The sequence below is a fragment of the Orbicella franksi genome, chromosome 2, assembly GCF_964199315.1.
Source record: "Orbicella franksi chromosome 2, jaOrbFran1.1, whole genome shotgun sequence".
NCBI classification, from domain to species: Eukaryota; Metazoa; Cnidaria; class Anthozoa; order Scleractinia; family Merulinidae; genus Orbicella; species Orbicella franksi.
Genome location: NC_138146.1, coordinates 29,400,893 through 29,420,123, shown reverse-complemented (window position 1 = coordinate 29,420,123; position 19,231 = coordinate 29,400,893). Strand labels below are relative to the sequence as shown.

Genomic DNA, 19,231 nt, shown 5'->3' with positions numbered 1-19,231 from the left:
GATGCTTTTCTCTTTTGATAATTGTCTCTTATTTTAGCGAGTCTTGCTTGTCTTTGCTCATCATTTTCAAGGCTAATTTTATTATGATAGTGCATTCTGTTTGATTCTGCATGTTTAAAAAGTCTTCTTAACTCTTCATCAGAATTGTCTGACAAATTATTTCGTCTCTTAGCACTTACTGGTACTTCAGTAAGTGATTCTCCTGCTTTTCTTTTCATATGGTTTTGTTCAGATAGTTGAGCTACATCAACATTAGCATTAACATGGACAGATGCAATCTCAAATAAGCTTACATTCAGACAACATGCTAAAGTTTCAAGATGATTTTGAAATTCATCTAGCTCAGTAAACTTTAAAACAATAGCAGTACCATTTTCATCGGGCATTCCCAAGCAATTCCTTGCATGTGAATCAAACAGATAAAATGAATCTGATTTTTTTATAACAGCCATGACATAACCATCAAGAACTAACATTGCATTTGGACTATCTGAAAATGCATTAATCAAAACCTGCCTCAGTGAGCAAAATGGCCCGTCTCCACAAAATGAGCGATCAATGCGCCCCTGATAAAATTTACTGTAGTTTAAACAGTACTCGACATTGGTCTGCGAGGTTGCCACCTTCGGCAACTCGTTTATTGAAAGAGTGTCAGTATCAGGTACCATTTCATTAGTTAGAGCATGTAAATACATGCGATCTCCATGAAATAAGATAGCATCGATATCTGCTTGCGTCCAAGAATCGACCGAATGCGATCGATTGAATAGCAAAGCTGAAAGTGACATAAATGCACACTGTCGGCCTCGAGAATGCTCACTGAAAGCTTCATGACCTTGATGAATGCTTCCTCGAATAGAAGTAATCATAACAGATTAGCAACTCACCTGTAAACAGGGTAAACCTCGATTCTAGTGTCTGTATCACAAGGCGAGAAAGAACAAAGCTGCAAGTGAAACAAATGCACACTGTCGGCCTCAAGAATGCTCACTGAAAGCTTCATAACCTTGATGAATGCTTCTTCGAATAGAATTCATCAAAAGAGATCGAAAAAAATCGATCAAAGAGAACAAAAAAAATGCAAAACTCACCTTCTTGTGAAACGCGAAAGACGTCAAAACGGCTGATCGAGCACATGTGAATTTCATCGATTATAAACGAACTGCTCATTGGCTGCCTCGTATTTCAAAGGGCATTGCTGATAGGCTAATTCACGATCCGATAGAACGAACCAACGAACCAACGAAACTTCTCAAATGCCTTCAAGAATATGAACGCTGCCTATCGGCAGCAAAAACTACCTTTGCCTTCTTTATCTATTTGTATGGAAAATTTCTAGACTGAATGACGACTTTAATTTAGCCTGAAAGTCTCCCAGGCCATAATCTATGCCCAGCTGTTTTTTCTTTCAGTTAAATAGACAGTTCAAACCCACTAATTCCAACGCGGTTATTTCGAATTCGGCCCCGTTGTTTCGAACTCAAAAGCATTTCCCTTGGATTCGCCTTTCAGTCATTTACTATCGGCTGTATCGAAGTCCTGCAATTTCGATCAATTTTTCGTCACCCTTGAGAGTTCGAAATTTCGGGGTCCAACTGTAGTATAGCGAGTGGGCCTGTGAACAAACTTTCCGTAACATAACAACAGAGAATTATACAAACAGGAAGACCGTTGAGAATAGCGGGATATATTTGTAAGCCTTCAAGGGTCATCTGGTTTTCAGTGTAAGTTAATTTGTAAACGTCTTCCTGTCAGTCAACATAATTGTTTTCCTGAATCGTTAAGTACGCACCTTCCCTCTCATGTTAATTATCGCTATAAACAGATAAAGTAGTTTCGTGATCAAGAGGTGGACCGAGTGATTCAGCATTTTTGACTATCAGAAGGTGAGTTTTTCCTGCCTTTATCCATATTTGTTTAGTTGTTAAGACCAGACACATATATCATAGTAAGAAATTGTCCCCGGAAAAGCTGTTCAGTCTGAGTTTGATGCACATGCAGTAAAAAGTGTTAAACACTTGATTGATTAGGAACCTGAAGTTAATACAGATACAGTATAAATTCACCGCCTTAATGAATTCTTTTCAGCGGGATTCTACTGCAAGTTGTGAGCCGTAATGACTAACTAATATATGTTACTACAGAACGAAACAAGAACCTTTATTTACCTATCCATAGCTAGACAAGACGCTCGCTGCACACCATGCATCATATTCCTTGTTCTATAACCGTCGCACGAAATAGCACACAAAATGTTGTATACGTTCTTCCGCTATGACGGGTCGACATCATAGGAGCGGAATCGTACGATTCGAGTCGAAGCGAGTCGACTCGACAACATTTCCAATTCATTTCCAGTTTAGGTGTATTGGGCAACCCTCAAACGATTTGGGAGAAAAAGAAGCCCTCTGACAAAAAGATGTGATAATATAATACGACTATATCAATTTCAAAGAAACGGGATAAATAAGAGACAACAAACTGAATTGTAAAAGAACCTTTTTGTGAGAAAGAAGCAGAAATAAAAAGAAATCTAACATCAATTTTCTTTTCTAAGATATTACTGTTATGTTGTTTTTGCGTAGGCTGTTGAACAATTTGTCGTGCTGCTAGCCCGGGCTAAACTGACTCTAGGTAATTGATAAAATTACGTCATAATCAACAAATAACTATTTTATCTCGTATAGTGACGGCTAAGCTTCACGAAGTCCACTTCTTTCTTCAATGCATACTGGTTTAGGTCTTCTTTAACAGCCTAACCCGAATTGATTGAATCCATCAACCTATGGAGCGCTATCAATTTCCATGTTTGTTTCAGTCCGAACGCTATTTTCACCCGAGACAAAACGACATCGCCAATATCTGCTTATGGGTGAGTTACAGCCAAAACCTGATTCTCCTATATTTTTGGATATACGTATATATGGCACTCTCAGTCGGCAAACGACAATATCCTTCTTGGAGAGCACAACGTACGGGCAAAACTTTATACTGCTTTGCACTACATCAGCGTAGCATTGAAATTGGAGTTGAGTGTTACATTAAAACATCTGTTCATACAGCATACAATGAAAGCCAATATGTTTTTTAATATTATTACACGCAAAGAGCGAAACATTTCGTCGATTACTAACTTTAACTAGCTCCTTAGTTTGCAATCAATTCGTATTTAGCATGATACCTTTAATTTTAGTCTCCAAATAAGACTTCCTTTATAGCAAAGACACAGACATATCCGACGCGATTTGTTTTGAATCAGTATGAGTAGAGAAAGTTCTAATACCATTTTTACTATCAAAATTGCTATCCTCTATAAAGCACCGCCCTCCAATAAGCGCCACACCTGAACGACGGCACAGCGCGTGATATTCGAGACATTTGTGAGACTGCATCTAGAGCAGACACTATTCGAATAACGCCCACGTCCCTTGGCAGCTGGGTGTCTCTCTTAATTAAGCCCATGTCTTTAAAACTAGGTACCTAAAGGGTACATGTGTGAGATACGTGGATCCAGAATGCAATGCAATCTTTGCAACTCATTTGCATTAACGGACACGAGCCGATGACAATAGTGTGGGATACCACACTATACCACAGGTATCGCAAACAAAAACCTGGTATCTGCTGTCGACTGAACAGCGTAAATTTTGAATTTCTAAATAAACAAAGTTATTCAACAGGCATCTGTTCTTTATTTCTTTTCCAGGTTACCAAGAAAAGCAAAAACTACTTCACTTTCCTGAGACAAACACCAGTTGTTCCCCCAAAATAGATATTAAGCATAAAATAGCACAAGACAATTAACTATCCTTCTTACTTTCTTTTTGTCAATAGAACTTTCTTCTCCGAAAATGGCGACAAATATCAGTGAGAACTTCACCAATTCCAGTTCTGCATCACTCCTGGCATCACCGCAGTGCACATATGACACCGATTCACCGACTGAGCAAATTTTCAAGACTATTGCGTACTTCATCGTCATGTTCGGTTCACTGATCGGTAACGTGTTGGTCATATGCGTCGTTATTATTAACAGGCAAATGCGAACTGTCACAAATTATCTCATAGTAAATATGGCCGTGGCAGACCTTCTCATTACAGCCTTTAGCATGCCAGTGACCATTAAACTGCTTGTGACAGGACATATGGATTGGTCAAACGGGGTATTCTCTGACATATTGTGCAAGATCATCCCATTTACCCAATACCTCTCGATAGCAAGCTCAGTTTTGACTTTGACAGCAATCGCTTTTGACCGGTTTTTGGCAGTCGTGTTTCCTTTAAAGCGATACATGCCTTTTCAGGTATCATACGGTATAATGGTAGTTGTATGGATCGTGAGCACCGCTGTAAGTTCTCCGTTTCTTTACGCTCAGAAAGTCATCATGATTAAGGGAGAATGGTTCTGCCTGGAGATTTGGACGCCGGCTTTCACGGAAGAGACATCTAAACATTTGACCATTGTTATCTTCGTCGTTTTTTACCTGGTTCCATTACTAACAATGGCTATACTATATAGCTTTGTCATTCACAAACTTTGGGTGAGAAAAATTCCAGGAAATCCAAGCCTTAAGAACCAACTCCGCGCTCAAAAGTCCAAGAAGAAAGTTCTCAAAATGCTGATGACAGTGGTGATTCTTTTTGCACTGTGTTGGCTGCCCGTGTACATTAGCCAGTTCATTTATTTCTTCGATAAACAGAACTTTCCTTGCGGTCCTCCGGGAGTTCTTTCCTTTGTGGGCTATCTTTTGGGTCATGCAAACAGCATGATAAATCCCACTATCTATGTGATATTTAACGCTGACTTTCGTAAAGGATTTAAAGAACTTCTCCTGTGTAACCGCCGTAGAGTTGCTCCACAAAGAAACATCCGCATACGCAGGGTTGAAATTGGCAGAGATAACGAGTTCATAGATGGCATACGTCCTTTGTCCTATCTAGCACACCCGAACATTTCCCACTCCGCGGAAGAACCTAGAGGCGACATAACTTCACGTGATTTTGCGACAACGGCGTTATAAAGTTTTCGAGATAATTCTGTATTTTTTTCAGTTTTCTTGATCAATTTCAGAAATTCCAAGTATTCTGGCTTGATTTTGTGTTAATTACCGTTATTTCTTGACTTTATAAGAAAATAGTAAAGTCCAAGATGGCGGTTCAAATGACGTCATTCAACGTCATAACCAACAAAAATGGTATCATCTTGTAGACCAAACACAGGGCCATCTAATCAATGTAAATTCATTTCGCTGTTCCTTAACAGAACGAAAACCCAGAGAGGGTTTCATTCACCCCCGCCCCCATTTGTATCACGGCGGGGGTATGAGTTAGCTTGTGCGTCCGAGGGTTAACACATCAAGAATATTTACACGTAACACTTCGTGATATTAAGCACCTAGTAAGTTTTAACAGATATGTAAATTTTTGGAATAAACGATAGAAATCCTGGAAAAACTAAGTACTAGATGGGTATCAGTCGTAGTGTACATTTGAATTAAAATTGCTTTAATGTACATTTAAAGTTTTTTAAAAGGAGATTGCATAGCATACTTGCGTTGGTTCAGATGTTTTAACATATTAAAACTTGTTTGAATGGACATTACAAATCTTAGAGAAACAAAGTACTACACTTAGTTTGTCTATATACATTAGAATTGAATCAATGACCACTTAAGATCTTAGGGAGGTTAAGTTCCAAACTTGAGTTGGTTGAGATATGTTAATTGTTTTGAATAAGCTGTAGCACTTAACTTAGGTTTTTTAAAGTTCGTTAACTACTCCAATGAACATAGAAAGGTCGATTATTTTCTGAGTCCTGTAATAATTGATTCTAGATTCTCAAGTTATACTCTAAATTTATCAGTTTAAGATAATTAAATTAACACGGGAATGGGGATGAAGCGCTCCCGTCGTCAAACTTTTGACTCCATAGACTCGAGTTTCGGTGGCCCAGCTCACTTCAGTCTCTATCCCCTGGAATTAAACTGGTGGAGGCCCACGCAATTAGAGAGGAGGGCCAACTCCCTTCTCTAAAGCCGGGAATGCTCACAGTGGCTCCGAGAGAAGATCCAACGAATCGAAAACATCAAGACAGAGTTGACTACGGCATGTTAAATGTGAAAGCTATTAGTTTCTAAACTTTCAAGAAACTGTTAAGAGTTGTAAAGGTATGATTTAAACTTGTGCATAGCTTGTGTGCAGCCGATTTCATCCCATGCCAAGCGTGCGAAAGGTTAACGAAAAGCTTGGGAGGCACAAAACAAGCTTTTCTTTTATCTCTTTCGCGCGCTAAGGAAGAAGTTGAAACGACGGCTACGTTCGTCCAATCAAAATCACATGATACAAATTATACAATTACCCTTTCCCTCTGTTCCAACTAGGTTCCTCACAGTCCCCAAAAAATCCTAACAAACGATTTAAACCCTTCAAAACGCGTACGCCAAGACAATAATCCACCAACAGTTTGACTCAAAATCCCAATCCACTTTATTTCGCTCATGTCCGCATAAACAAATTGCGCCATTAAATTTTAATTACAGGATTTAAAGATGATTTCCAGTCCGTACTGCGCAGTCTCATCATGTTTATAAACACGATAACGGCTCACTCGGAATAAGAATCGATATTATTCGTTACGAACCACATACCTTATCTTTGAGGCCTTTCAAATTCTTTTTCAAACAGCTTCATTGATTTTTAAAGCTGCGAAGTTGTTTCATGAAGTATAAAGCTTCTACCGCTTCGCATCCATAATAGCGGCTCTTTTGAAACTTAGTTAATTCATGTAAGTAGTGGCGAAACGTTTACATTTTTTGATATCTTACATGAAACAAAATAAAAAACGCAAACAAACTCTCGAGAATGCGCAGTACGGACTGGAAATTATCTTTAACCTATGGCGCTTGCGTCTGAAATATATTTGAGTTCTTGCAAAGTGCAAGATGAAATGAAATAGAATCAACAAAACTGAACAAAGTCTGAGCTTGCACGCACGCCAGGGCGTAAATGCCAAGTTCTTTTAAATTCATGTAAGGTCCAAACTACACCTTCCTTACCTATTTGTATGTCCACTGAATGAAAACCTTATTCTGAAACTGCATGCCCAGGCCATAATCCGTGCACAGCTGAATTTCTGAGTTAAATATGCAGTTGAACCCCGCTAATTCGAACGCGATTACTTCGAATTCTTTCTTACTTCGAACTCAAAACGATTTCCCTTAGATTTGACCTTCACTCATTTACTATCGGCTATTTCCAAACTCCCGCAATTTCGGAATATGTGGGGTTCATCTGTGGTATAGCTAGTGGGCCTGTGAACAAACTTTCTGTAACATAACAACATAGAATTATACAAAAAGGAAGACCGTTGAGAATGGAATATATTTGTAAGCCTTCAAGGGTTATCTGGTTTTCAGGGTAAGTTAATTTGTAAACGTCTTTCTGTCACTCAACATATTTTTTTTTCCTGAATCGATAAGTACCTTCCCTCTCATGTTAATTATCGCTAAAAAAATACTATAGAAAGTTCAAGGGACCAAAGCAGGTGATTTCATCATCAAGAGGTGGACCGAGTTTACCGCCTTAATGAATTCTTTTCAGGATTCTACTGCAAGTTGTGAGCCGTAATGACTAACTAATATACGGTACTAGAACGAAACAAGTGCCCTTATTCATCTTTCCATAGCTAGAAAACACGCTCGCTGCACACCATGCATCATATTGTTCGTTCTACAACCGTCGCATGAAATAACACACAAAATGTTGTATACGTTCTTCCGCTATGACGGGTCGACATCGTAGGAGCGGAATCGTACGATTCGAGTCGAAGCGAGTCGACTCGACAACATTTCCAATTCATTTCCAGTTTAGGTGTATTGGGCAACCCTCAAACGATTTGGGAGAAAAAGAAGCCCTCTGACAAAAAGATGTGGTAATATAGTACGACTATATCAATTTTAAAGAAACAGGATAAATAAGAGACAATGAACTGAATTGTATAAGAACCTTTTGATAAGAAAGAAGCAGAAATAAAAAGAAATCTAACATCAATTTTCTTTTCTAAGATATTATTGTCATGTTGTTTTCGCGTAGGGTGTTAATAATTTGTCGTGCTGCTAGCCCGGGCCAAACTGGCTCTAGGTAATTGATAAAATTACGTCATAATCAAAAAATAGCTATTTTATCTCGCATAATAAGGGCTAAGCTACACAAAGTCTACATCTTTCTTCGATGCGTAGGTTTAGGTCTTCTCTAACATCCGAACCCGAATTGATTGAATCCATCAACCTATGGCGCACTATCAATATTCCATGTTTGTTTCAGTTCAAACGCTATTTTTATCCAAGACAAAACAACATCGCCAATATCTGCTTATGAGTGTGTTACAGCCAAAACCTGATTCTCCTAAATTTTTTGGATATGTATGGGTTATTGACCAAGCTTGTTCGGTCAAGATGGCTGGATATTGTCCAAGATCTTGTTTTTTTGCGTGTTTATGGACCTCGAATCCGTCTCGGTTCATAAACACGCAAAAAAAAAGGACGAGTCCAATATCCAGCCGTCTTGACCGAACAAGCTTGGTCAATAAAGGATTTATTATATTGCTTTCGAGGAAACTTTTCTTGCGGGACACGGCGAGTAGTCCCGAGGGGGCAAGATAGCTCCATCACAGCGCAGGATTGGATTCATCTTGCCCGCTCACGGAGCTGGCCATATAATAAAGGTATATATGGCACTTTCAGTCGGCAAACGACAATACTTCTTGGAGAGCACAACGTACGGGCAAAACTTTATACTGCTTTGCGCTACATCAGCGTAGCATTGAAATTGGAGCTGAGTGTCCAATAAAAACATCTGTTCATACAGCATACAATTAAAGCCAATATGTTCTTTAATATTATTACACGCAAAGAGCTAAACATTTCGTCGATTACTAACTTTAACTAGCTCTCTACGGTCTGCAGTCAAATCGTATTTCGAGTGATATCATTTAGTCTTTAAACGTGACTTCCCTTCCTTTATAGCAAAGACACAAACATTTACGATGCGATTTGTTTGGGATCAGTATGAGTGGCGAAAGTTCTAATACCATTTTTACTATAGAAAAATCGTCATCCTCTATCAAGCACCGCCCTTCAATAAGCGCAACCCCTGAACGAAAGCACAGCGCGTTATATACGAAACACTTGTGAGACTGCATCTAAAGCTGACGCTTATTTAAATGAGACGTCCGCGTCCCTTGGCAACTTGGTGTCCCTCACAATTAAATACTTTTTTTAGTCTCCATTTCATTAAAAACCTCGCCCTAGCTTCTGACTGAATAGCGTAAATTTTAAATTTTTAACTAGGTGAAGTAATTCAAAAGGCAACTGTTTTTTATTTCTTTTCCAGATTACCAAGAAAAGCAAAAAATACTTCACTTTCCTGAGGGAAACACCAGTTTTTTCCCCAAAATAGATATTGAGCAAAAGACAGTACAAGAATGACAACTATCTAAGAATTCCTTCTTCCTTCTTTTCCTCCCCGAAAATGACTACAAACACCGCTGAGAACTTCACCAATTCCAGTTCTGCATTACTTCCGGCATCACCGCAGTGCACATATGACCCCGATTCACCGACTGAGCAAGTTTTCAAGACTATTGCGTACTTCATCATCATGTTCGGTTCACTAATCGGTAACGTGTTGGTCATATGTATCGTTAATATAAACAGGCAAATGCGAACTGTCACAAATTATCTCATAGTAAATATGGCCGTGGCAGATCAGTCTTTTGATTACAGCCTTTGGCATGCCAGTGAACATTAAACTGCTTGTGACAGGACATATGGATTGGTCAAACGGGGGTATTCTCTGACATATTGTGCAAGATCATCCCATTTACCCAATCCCTCTCGATAGCAAGCTCAGTTTTGACTTTGACAGCAATTGCCGTCGACCGGTTTTTGGCAATTATGTACCCTCTTTAGCGATACATTTCTTTTCAGATATCATACGGTATAATGGCAGTTGTTTGGATCGTGGGCATCGCTGTCAGTTCTCCGATTCTTTACGGTCAGAAAGTCATCATGTTCAAGGGAAAATGGTACTGCTTGGAGATTTGGACGCCGTCTTTCACGGAAGAGGCATCTAAACATTTTACCGTTGTTATGTTCATCGTTTTTTACCTGGTTCCACTTTTGACAATGGCGGTACTGTATGGTTTTGTCGTTCACAAACTTTGGATAAGAAAAGTTTCAGGAAATCCATCCCTTGAAAACCAACTCCGCGCTCAAAAGTCCAAGAAGAAAGTTCTCAAAATGCTGACGATAGTGATGATTATCTTTGCACTGTGTTGGCTACCCGTGTATATTAACCAGGTCATTTATTTCTTTGCCAGTGAAAACATTCTTTGCGGTCCTCTGGCAATTCTCACCTTCATTGGCTATTTATTGGGTCATGCAAACAGCATGATAAATCCCACTATCTATGTGACATTTAACGTCGACTTTCGTAAAGGATTTAAAGATCTTCTCCTGTGTAACTGCCGTAGAGTCCCACAACAAAACGTCCGCACACGCACGATTGAAAGTGGCGAAGATAACAAGATCATAGATGGCATGCGTCCGTTGACGTATCAAGCATACCTGGACATTTTCCACTCCGTGGAAGAAGCCAGAAGTGACATAACTTCACATGATTTTGCGACAACGGCCTTATAAAGCGCTTACAGAGACGATCACCAGAAGATTGGCACTTGACAAAGGTCTTGATCGCCTGTAGAATCTGTAGAATGTAGGGAGGCAGAGATGTTGGAGAGGCAGGAATTGTTAGATGATAACTCCACCTCTCATAGTTGTTGCATTTTGATTTGTCATTTGAAACAAAAGCGAGCCGTCAGAAGGTTGTCAAAAGCAACATCTCGGCCAAAAAGTTATCAAAAAGCATTCAAAACTTTGTCAAGTGGCAACGTTACAGCGTTCTTCACTGTAATAAAATGAACTTTGCCACCTCGATACTTGCTTGCTACATTTGCTCGCACGAGATAAACAACAGTGCGTCATTTTAGTCTGGAATATGTTCTGTTCCCTTTCCGCCTCCCAAAGCGTATGCTAAGAAACAGCTCTGGTTAAGACATTGAGAATGAAACAATACACTTAGGATGAACATTTACACGTAGCACTTCGTAATATTTAGCAAAAAGTTAGTTTTAGCAGATATGTAAATTGTTTGAATAAACGATAGAAATCCTAGAGAAACTAAGTACTACATGGAAATTTCTTCCCGTACATTTGAATTAAATTTGCTTCAATGAACATTCAAAGCTTTTTAAAGAAGATTACATAGCACACTTGCGTTGGTTTAGATGTTTTTACTAATTAAAATTGTTTGAATCGACATTACAAATCTTAGAGAAACTAAGTACTATACTAAGGTTTGTTTGTGCTTTAGAATTTGATTGCTTTAATAATCATTCGAAGTTTTAAGGAGATAAAGGTGTAAGTGCCAACTTGAGTTAGTTAGATGTGTTAATTGTTTGCATGAACTATGGAAATCTTTCTGAAACTAAGTAATTTACAATTATTAAGTTTTACTTACGTCTGTATTTAAATTAATATAGAGAGGTTGATTACTTTGCTAATAATGTCATGGATGTTCTAGATTTTTCATCCTCAATTTATACCTTTGATTTGTATCTTAACCCTTTTTCTTGGAAAAAGTTTTAAGATGGACAAATAAACACGGGAACGTGGTTGAAGTACTGCTCACGTCACACTTTTCAGAGGCCCAGCGCCATCCAATCACTTTAGATTACCGGAGGCCCACTCAATCAGAGAGGAAGACAAGTTGCCCCCTCTTTACCCATGAATGCTCTCAGTGGTCCCAGAAAAGGTCCACCTCCCTCTTCTTCATCGCATATTGTGGATCCCCTTGGCTTAGGGTTTGTTTTCTTGGCTCTCCAAGCATTCGTGGAGCTGAAACATTAATTGAACACTTGGTCACCCTCTTCCCCGTTTTTAGCCAAACAAAAGTGTCCTTGTCCTTTTTTTATAAAAAAAAATACCTGAAAAACAACGGAAGTTTATTAACTTATGGTTGTGTTGTGTCTAGACAGCACAACAGTCTTGTACGCTCGAGGTCTTCTGACCGAAAGTCAGTCGATTCCTTCCCAAGAGTGCGAGAGGTGAACGAAAAGCTTGCGTAGCACACAACAATCTTTTCGTTCACCTCTTCCGCGCGCTGAAGAAGGAAACGACAGCTACGCAGGCTAACTCGCATGATAAGATCTCGTCCAATCCAAATTTCGTGATACAAATTTTAACAACTGCCTTTGCACCTTTGCCTTCTTTATCCATTTCCGTGGAAACTTTCTGGAGTGAATGACGACTTTAATTTAGCCTGAACGTCTCCCAGGCCATAATCTGTGCACAGCTGTTTTTTTTTTTTTTCTTTCAGTTAAATATACAGTTCAACCCCGCCATTTCCAACGCGGTTAACTCCCCGTTGTTTCAAAATCTCGCAATTTCCACCTATTTTTCGTCTCCCTTGAGAGTTTTCGGAGTCCAACTGTAGTATAGCTAGTGGGCTTGTGCATAAACTTTCCGTAACACAACAAAATAGAGTTACACAAACAAGAAGACCGTTGAGAATAGAATATATTTGTAAGCCTTCAAGGGTCATCTGGTTTTCAGTTTAAGTTAACTTTAAACGTCTTCCTGTCAGTCAACATAATTTTTTTCCTGAATCGATAAGTACCTCCCCTCTCATGTTAATTATCGCAATAAAGTACTATAAAAAGCACAAGGGACCAAAGCAGTTTGTTAGCATTTTTGTGCAGCAGACGGCTCCAAGATATATGTATTCTAATGATGTCCCACACTAATTTGTAATCTATTTCAGCCCACTAAACACACTTATCAGCTGAGACAAACTGACTTTATGCTATCTAGATTTAACTCTACAACCTATGGCAAACATTCGTTAAGATACCTTAGCTCCAAACTGTGGCATAACTTACCTAGAAAGGAAAGACTCGAAAGCAATCTTAATACAGTGCACTTTTAAATCACAAATAAGAAAACGTGACTTATCTAGCCTCTTAAAAGATGGCTGTACAGGTTGCTAACTATGCAATTCCTAGTTTTCCTGTTCCTAATACTGTTTTACATTGGTCCTCGATCTTTCGTTATTGTCAGTATATTTTATATAGATATGTATATGTTAATTTTTTATACATGTACAGTTAGACCCTTAGTTAGCTTTACACAGATTTGATCGGGTCTTTTTTTATACATTTTTATGCTTGGTTAGGTGTCCCCTATTAGTTGAGGGTTTCTCCCTCTGCTAGATACTCTATTGACACGTTCTGATAAAGTTTCTTCATTCATTCATTCATTCCTTTATTTATTCAGACCTAAGAATTTCCAGAGCGAACCCTTCGAAAGCACATTTCAAGATAAAATCCACCAGTTCAAACGAGGATTAGGCGATAGATGATGTTCACATAATTTGTAGACACAACTTCTTGATAAGTTTGATTAGACAAAAAAGTCCGCTCTACAATATGAATACAAGTAATATATGAAAATTTTTTCCTTTCTTTACAATAAAAGCGTATCGAGCATCTGTGCCTAATGTAATCTTAATATCAATATCTGATGATACAATGGCATTTAACCCGCATCGATCCTTGAGCTTATTTACATCCTGAATAGGAGAACGTTAAACATTTTGACAAGCTGCAAATAAATCGGTAAAATAAATGTTAGATTCCTCTGAACATGCAAGGAGAGGTCAGTGAATTAACAAGCTTCGCGAGATGTCAGTGATCGCCGTTCGCAGAACACGAGTTCCGTTTCCAGTAAAGATAAAAAAGCAGTTTTATGCATTCTATGACTCAATTCTTGTTGCTTTCGGCTTAAAGCAGGAATTGGCTGAGTCAGTGTATGGACAATCGCCAAATTACCGGTATCCCGCCTCTATGCAGGACTGAGTAGAGGCTTCATGAAAGGTGAGGGCTAAGAATTCCCAGAGAGAATTCCTCAAAGGCAGATTTCAGGATAAAATCCAATAGTCCAAAGGAGGATTAGGCGATAAACAACAAGTTTAATTCAGTTAGACCGACAAGTCGGCTCCATAATACAAACAGAAGTATCATATGAATATTTTCTTTCTTAACAGTAACAGCGCATCAACCATCTGCACCTTATATAATCCTGCAACTGTCAAAAGTTAAATGAAAGAGAACAAACAAAAATGACCCTACAAAATAAACGGGGATTACATAGGAAAATGTTTCCCTCGTGACAGAGTATCAAGCGTATTTGCAAAATGTGATTTAATGGAAAATTAACCCTTGAAATGTCAGACTCAATCATTATACTATGAAACAGCTAAATTTCGACCAAATAAAAGAGCTATGATAAGCCTGTCTCTCTCAACAGAAACCTCAGGGCAATTAATGGTTCCTATATTACATACTGGATTCAAGCAGCCACGATCAACTTTTTTTATTTCAGATTTCATGAGATGGATTCTGGACTCCAAAGCCCAAGCATCCGGATTCCAGATAACCTTACATGGCCGTGCCAATTGGACATTGTCACACATATAGTTTCAAAGTTTGTACATCAATTTTGAACAACTTGTCCTCATTTCCTATTTTATCGCTGTTCATTGCATTCATTGTCTGACAGCTATAACTAACAGCTGAAACAGATTCATGACATTGTGGTTGTCATGGACGGCTCAGGGTCGGTGCGTTTCTGCGAATTCTAGAAAGGAAAGAAGGCGCTTCAGTCATTACATGTTTGGAATAACGGACGAGTATCATCAAAATGTTGACCCTAAGTATGTAGCGGTTACCTTTGCCTCATCAGCCAGAGTCAACTTCAAGTTTTTGCCGTACTCTTCAGCGGCCAGTAAGATACTGAAGATTCCCTATCCAAGTGGCATGACAAACACTCAAGCTGGACTGGCAGAAGCCAAGAGGCTGTTTGACGACCCTATATCAGGTACATTTGCAAACTTCCTAAGCTCAGATCATGAAAGGGATTTCAAATTCAATTGTTTCAGAGTGATTTAATCAAGCAATTGACCGCACTTTCCTCTCGTTTACCGCCATAATAAAAGACGCAGGATGTTAGGAGAATTCAGCGTGGGTGATTGTTTAATAGTGTTGTTCCATTTTTGTTTCTAAAGTCGACGTGCTTCTCCAACGAGGAAGGTGGTCTTTCTTGTCACAGGTGGTCAGTCAAATGTCCAACGCCACCTGACCATACCCAAAGCAAACGTACTGAAGAACAGCGGTGTGGATATTTACGTGGTCGCTGTTGGAGACTTCAGAAGCGGAATAGACGAGATAGTGAGGGCGGCTTCCTATCCACCGAATCAGTTTCTTTTCCGTGTCAAAACATTTTCCGGGTTTTGGCAAATTATTAAGCTGATCTTACAGCAGGTCTCTCCTGGTAAATGGCGCATTGTTAATGGCCAATACGATCCCCCGTGCCGATAAAGGCGAGAAATATCACAGCCATTGGTACAATGGGGCTTCGATGAGCAGAACTTTGTATGCTCTGGTTTACATAAAAGCGTAAAACTTAAGGTGAAAACATTTAAAGGTGACGGTATATTTGTTAGAAGCGAAGGCTTAATTGTCCAGTTTCGAATTCGCCATGGCTGCCGAATAAAAGCACTGAGAACGTACTTGCGCAGGGTTAGCCTCGACCTAAAAAAAATATTCACAAATACCGGCGGGAAGGTGGCACAAATTTGAAAATTAAACAATACACAGAGCTGTAAAGAGGTCATCTTCTCGCTGGAATTTGTGAATATTTTACTTGAGGTCGAGGCTAACCCTGTGCAAATGCGTTCACAGTGCTTTTAATCAGCGGTCATGGCGAACTCGAAACTGGACTATTGTGGGTGATCGCGATGTAATAATAATGGCTGTACTCTTGGTGAAAACAAAATGAAAACTTAAGGGATTTATAACTCTACGCTTTTTTTCTTTTTTAACTAGGAATGTTGACGTGCCTTTGAAGCACTAGAAATCTCGCGATACAGGGTTTCTCATTTTCAACGGATAACTTAAACTAATCCTATTCTTTCTTGCAGCGGAATATTTTCCGATTTTTTATTATTTTACAAACGATTGTATTAACGTAAACAATCCACGCCGAATCAAGCGAAAAATTCTTGTCGTGTTAGGTTTCGAGAAAATCTTTGATATACGTCAAACATTGATTTTTAAAAAAAGCAAAATTTATAAAAACCGAACTTCATATTTTTCTTGCGAATAAAGGCTATAGATATCATGGTTTTTGTTTAGGCAGAGGGATGCAAGAGAGGCTATATATAACTGACTTCAAATGGACAATTTCGTTACAATTACTCTTTACAAGCCACAAGCAGAGGCTTATCAGCAATTGGAGGATTTCCAAATAACCCCGAAAGGTGTTCGGTAACAAACACTTCGCATTTAGATCAAAGTTGTTCATCTTCACTATAAAATTGAAGCAGCGCGGGGACATATGGGCCTCCCTGAGGAAAATCCCTTGCGAATCGTTGGAAAATCCGGGAAAATTAGCTCCCGCGAAGATTTTATGCCACACGGTAATCCATACGTCTCACCGGCTTGTCAGCTTGATAACGAGAAAAGTATTTTGAATATGGCTGAACTTGCATTGTGTTTATCTATTTTCGAATTCGCTTTATCTCGACAGGAAAGTTAGACTGTAAACCGCGTTCCTTCTATTCTTTACGCTCAGATCGTTGGGTTGTCACGTTCGACCGTAAAGCCGTCAACATGGATTCATTTGGCAGGAGGAAACTTGGGAGAACACCTTTAGGGAGGACTACGTTTAATCCTCTCTCTCGCCAAATAATTCAAGAAGGCGGCTTTATGATTGAAGGTAACGGCTCAACAGCTAAAGGGACAGTTAACGACCTTCAGAAAAAGTTTTCAATCTCCTTGTACGTGCTTCATTAAGTTATCTCATTAGTGCGTGACTATACAGTTTATATTTTTTAAAATCTATTTTGACCCATTCAAACATAAGCAAGGTATATCGTTAATCAAAAGGCTGATTTAATAAGAGGAAATTTACATGTTTCAGCCTAGGGATGTAATGTTCAGCGAAAACAACCTTCCAAGCAAAGAGACTGATCACGTGCCAAAGTAAATTATTTGTCGATTGCACGGATCTCGAGGGCATGTTTTGGCATAATAACAGGGTATCACTAAAAATAAGCAATCACCATAAACTGTTGTTTCTTTCTCTCGCGTATCTCATCCCGCCTCTATGAAGGACTGAGTAGAGGCTTAATGAAAGGCGGGGGCGAAGAATTTCCAGAGCGTACCCTTCGAAAGCACATTTCAGGATAAAATCCACCAGTCCGAACGAGGATTAGGCGATAGATTGTACTAACTTGTAGGCAAAACGTCTTGAGGTTATTTAGATAAAAATGTCCGCTCTACAATTATGAACAGAAATAGCCAAAAATTTCTCCTTTCTATAGAGAAACAGCGTATCGAGTGTCTGTGCCTGATATAAATCTTCATATCAAAATCTGATGAGACGATGGCAGTTAAGGAAAATCAACCTTTGCTAAGTGAAATCTTGACGACATCGGCAATCCGTTTAAAACTAAGCAATTGGGTGGGTGGGTCGTTTGGTTGCAGTTTGGACAGATAAATTCATTTTTCATTTGCGATTTCCGGGAGGTTATGCCAATCAATAACGGAAGAACATATTTCATTTAACGTTTTCAGGCTTGGGATTGTTTGAAATTTGTCAGTGACAATTTTGCCGCAGGGGTAGTTGTCAGGTATGTTAATGACGGGGAAATGTGCGAGTAAAAGGCCAGTTTCGTAGATCCTAAAATGAAATAAGGCTTATGTAGTGGGTCTGAAGGAAGAGTCCAGAAATAAAAAAATACTTAATCCCGATAATTAGACTTCCATTTTAGTGGTATAAACATGACATAAAGTATAAGCATAGTTTTAACAGAAATTTTATTTATTTTCTATACGAAGAAAATAACGTCATAAAATAGTCAAAGGTATACAAATCAGATATTTTGATTCTCTTGATAAAATTCTAGGAACAAAAAAACGTAACCCCGATAATTACACTTCAATTTTTAAGAATGAACTATCAAATAAACTGGCATGGTATAAAACACAAAATACAAGCATAATTTTTCTAGGAACGTTATTTATTTTCTTCACGGATAAAATATCGTAATAAAATGGCCTAAAGTATACAAATCAGGTATTATACATTACAAAAATATTTTCATAATAACCTGATGGAAATCTTCAAACGTTTATCACTAAACCGTATTACAATTACGTCTCAGTGCAACAGGTACACACTGACTATTCTTCATCTTTTACACGGTTGGTTTATGTAAAACCAAACGACTTCAAACAAGGATAAAATGAGCACAGCTCCAACTATAATCTACAGATTAGTTTCTCTATTGAACTAACAAAGGCATCGATAGCATTAGGTTTAATCTTTTAACCTTCCAAAAAATAAGACTAAAATTCCTCAGTTTGCTGTTCTCACATTTTAAATTCAGCACGAGGGATCGTGTACATTGGCTCCAGTACCAGGAACGATTTCCTTTAATACCAGATTAATCATCTCCCACATATCAGAGGCCCTATAAAAGTACGTGCCTAGTGTACGGGAAAAAATATTCTTTATTTCTTCCATTCCATCAAAGTAACGAACAACAGCGATCACGTAAATATCCACACCCATCCTCTTCAGTTCGTTGGCTTTGGGTATGGTCAGGTGGGGCTGGACATTCGATTGACCATCTGTAACGAGAAAAACTGTCTCCTTTGTTGGATAAAGACGTCGACCTTCAAAAAAGGAACAACACCGTAATTATAAAGAAATCATATCGAGCTTATAGACATGTTGCGTTGCGTCACTGTCTATCACATATTAGTATAAGTCTACTAGCACACTATCATATGGAATATGATTGGCTACGCTGTTCATTGTCTATTTCCTGATGGACAGTGAGTAGCGAAAACGTGATTGGCAGGCGCAGTTTTACACTTCAAAATAACAATGAATTATGTAAAATGTTCATTTAAGAGGAATATGAAGCGAGATTTATACCAAAATAATTAGATTATGAGCTCTCGATTTCTATGCGAGATAGGTGATTCAGGCGGCGCCCTCATCAGCTATCACGCGATAGAAATCTCGAGCTCATAATCTAAATGTTA

The 19,231-nt window shown here is 38.7% G+C and overlaps 1 protein-coding gene and 1 pseudogene across 1 annotated transcript; both read left to right on the top strand.

Moving 5' to 3' along the window:
- Positions 1 to 3,586: 3,586 nt before the first annotated feature.
- LOC145472743 (QRFP-like peptide receptor) lies at positions 3,587 to 5,021 on the top strand. Its single transcript, XM_081454980.1, has one exon. It carries the CDS (start codon positions 3,852 to 3,854, stop codon positions 5,019 to 5,021), a length of 1,170 nt encoding a protein of 389 aa, XP_081311106.1. The 5' UTR covers positions 3,587 to 3,851.
- A 4,507-nt stretch (positions 5,022 to 9,528) lies between these two features.
- LOC145472727 (QRFP-like peptide receptor) lies at positions 9,529 to 10,700 on the top strand (annotated as a pseudogene).
- The last annotated feature ends 8,531 nt before the right edge of the window (positions 10,701 to 19,231 follow it).

Excerpts from the sequence above, each read along its gene's own strand:
- LOC145472743 (XM_081454980.1), top strand. The coding sequence starts at position 3,852 with ATGGCGACAAATATCAGTGAGAACTTCACCAATTCCAGTTCTGCATCA.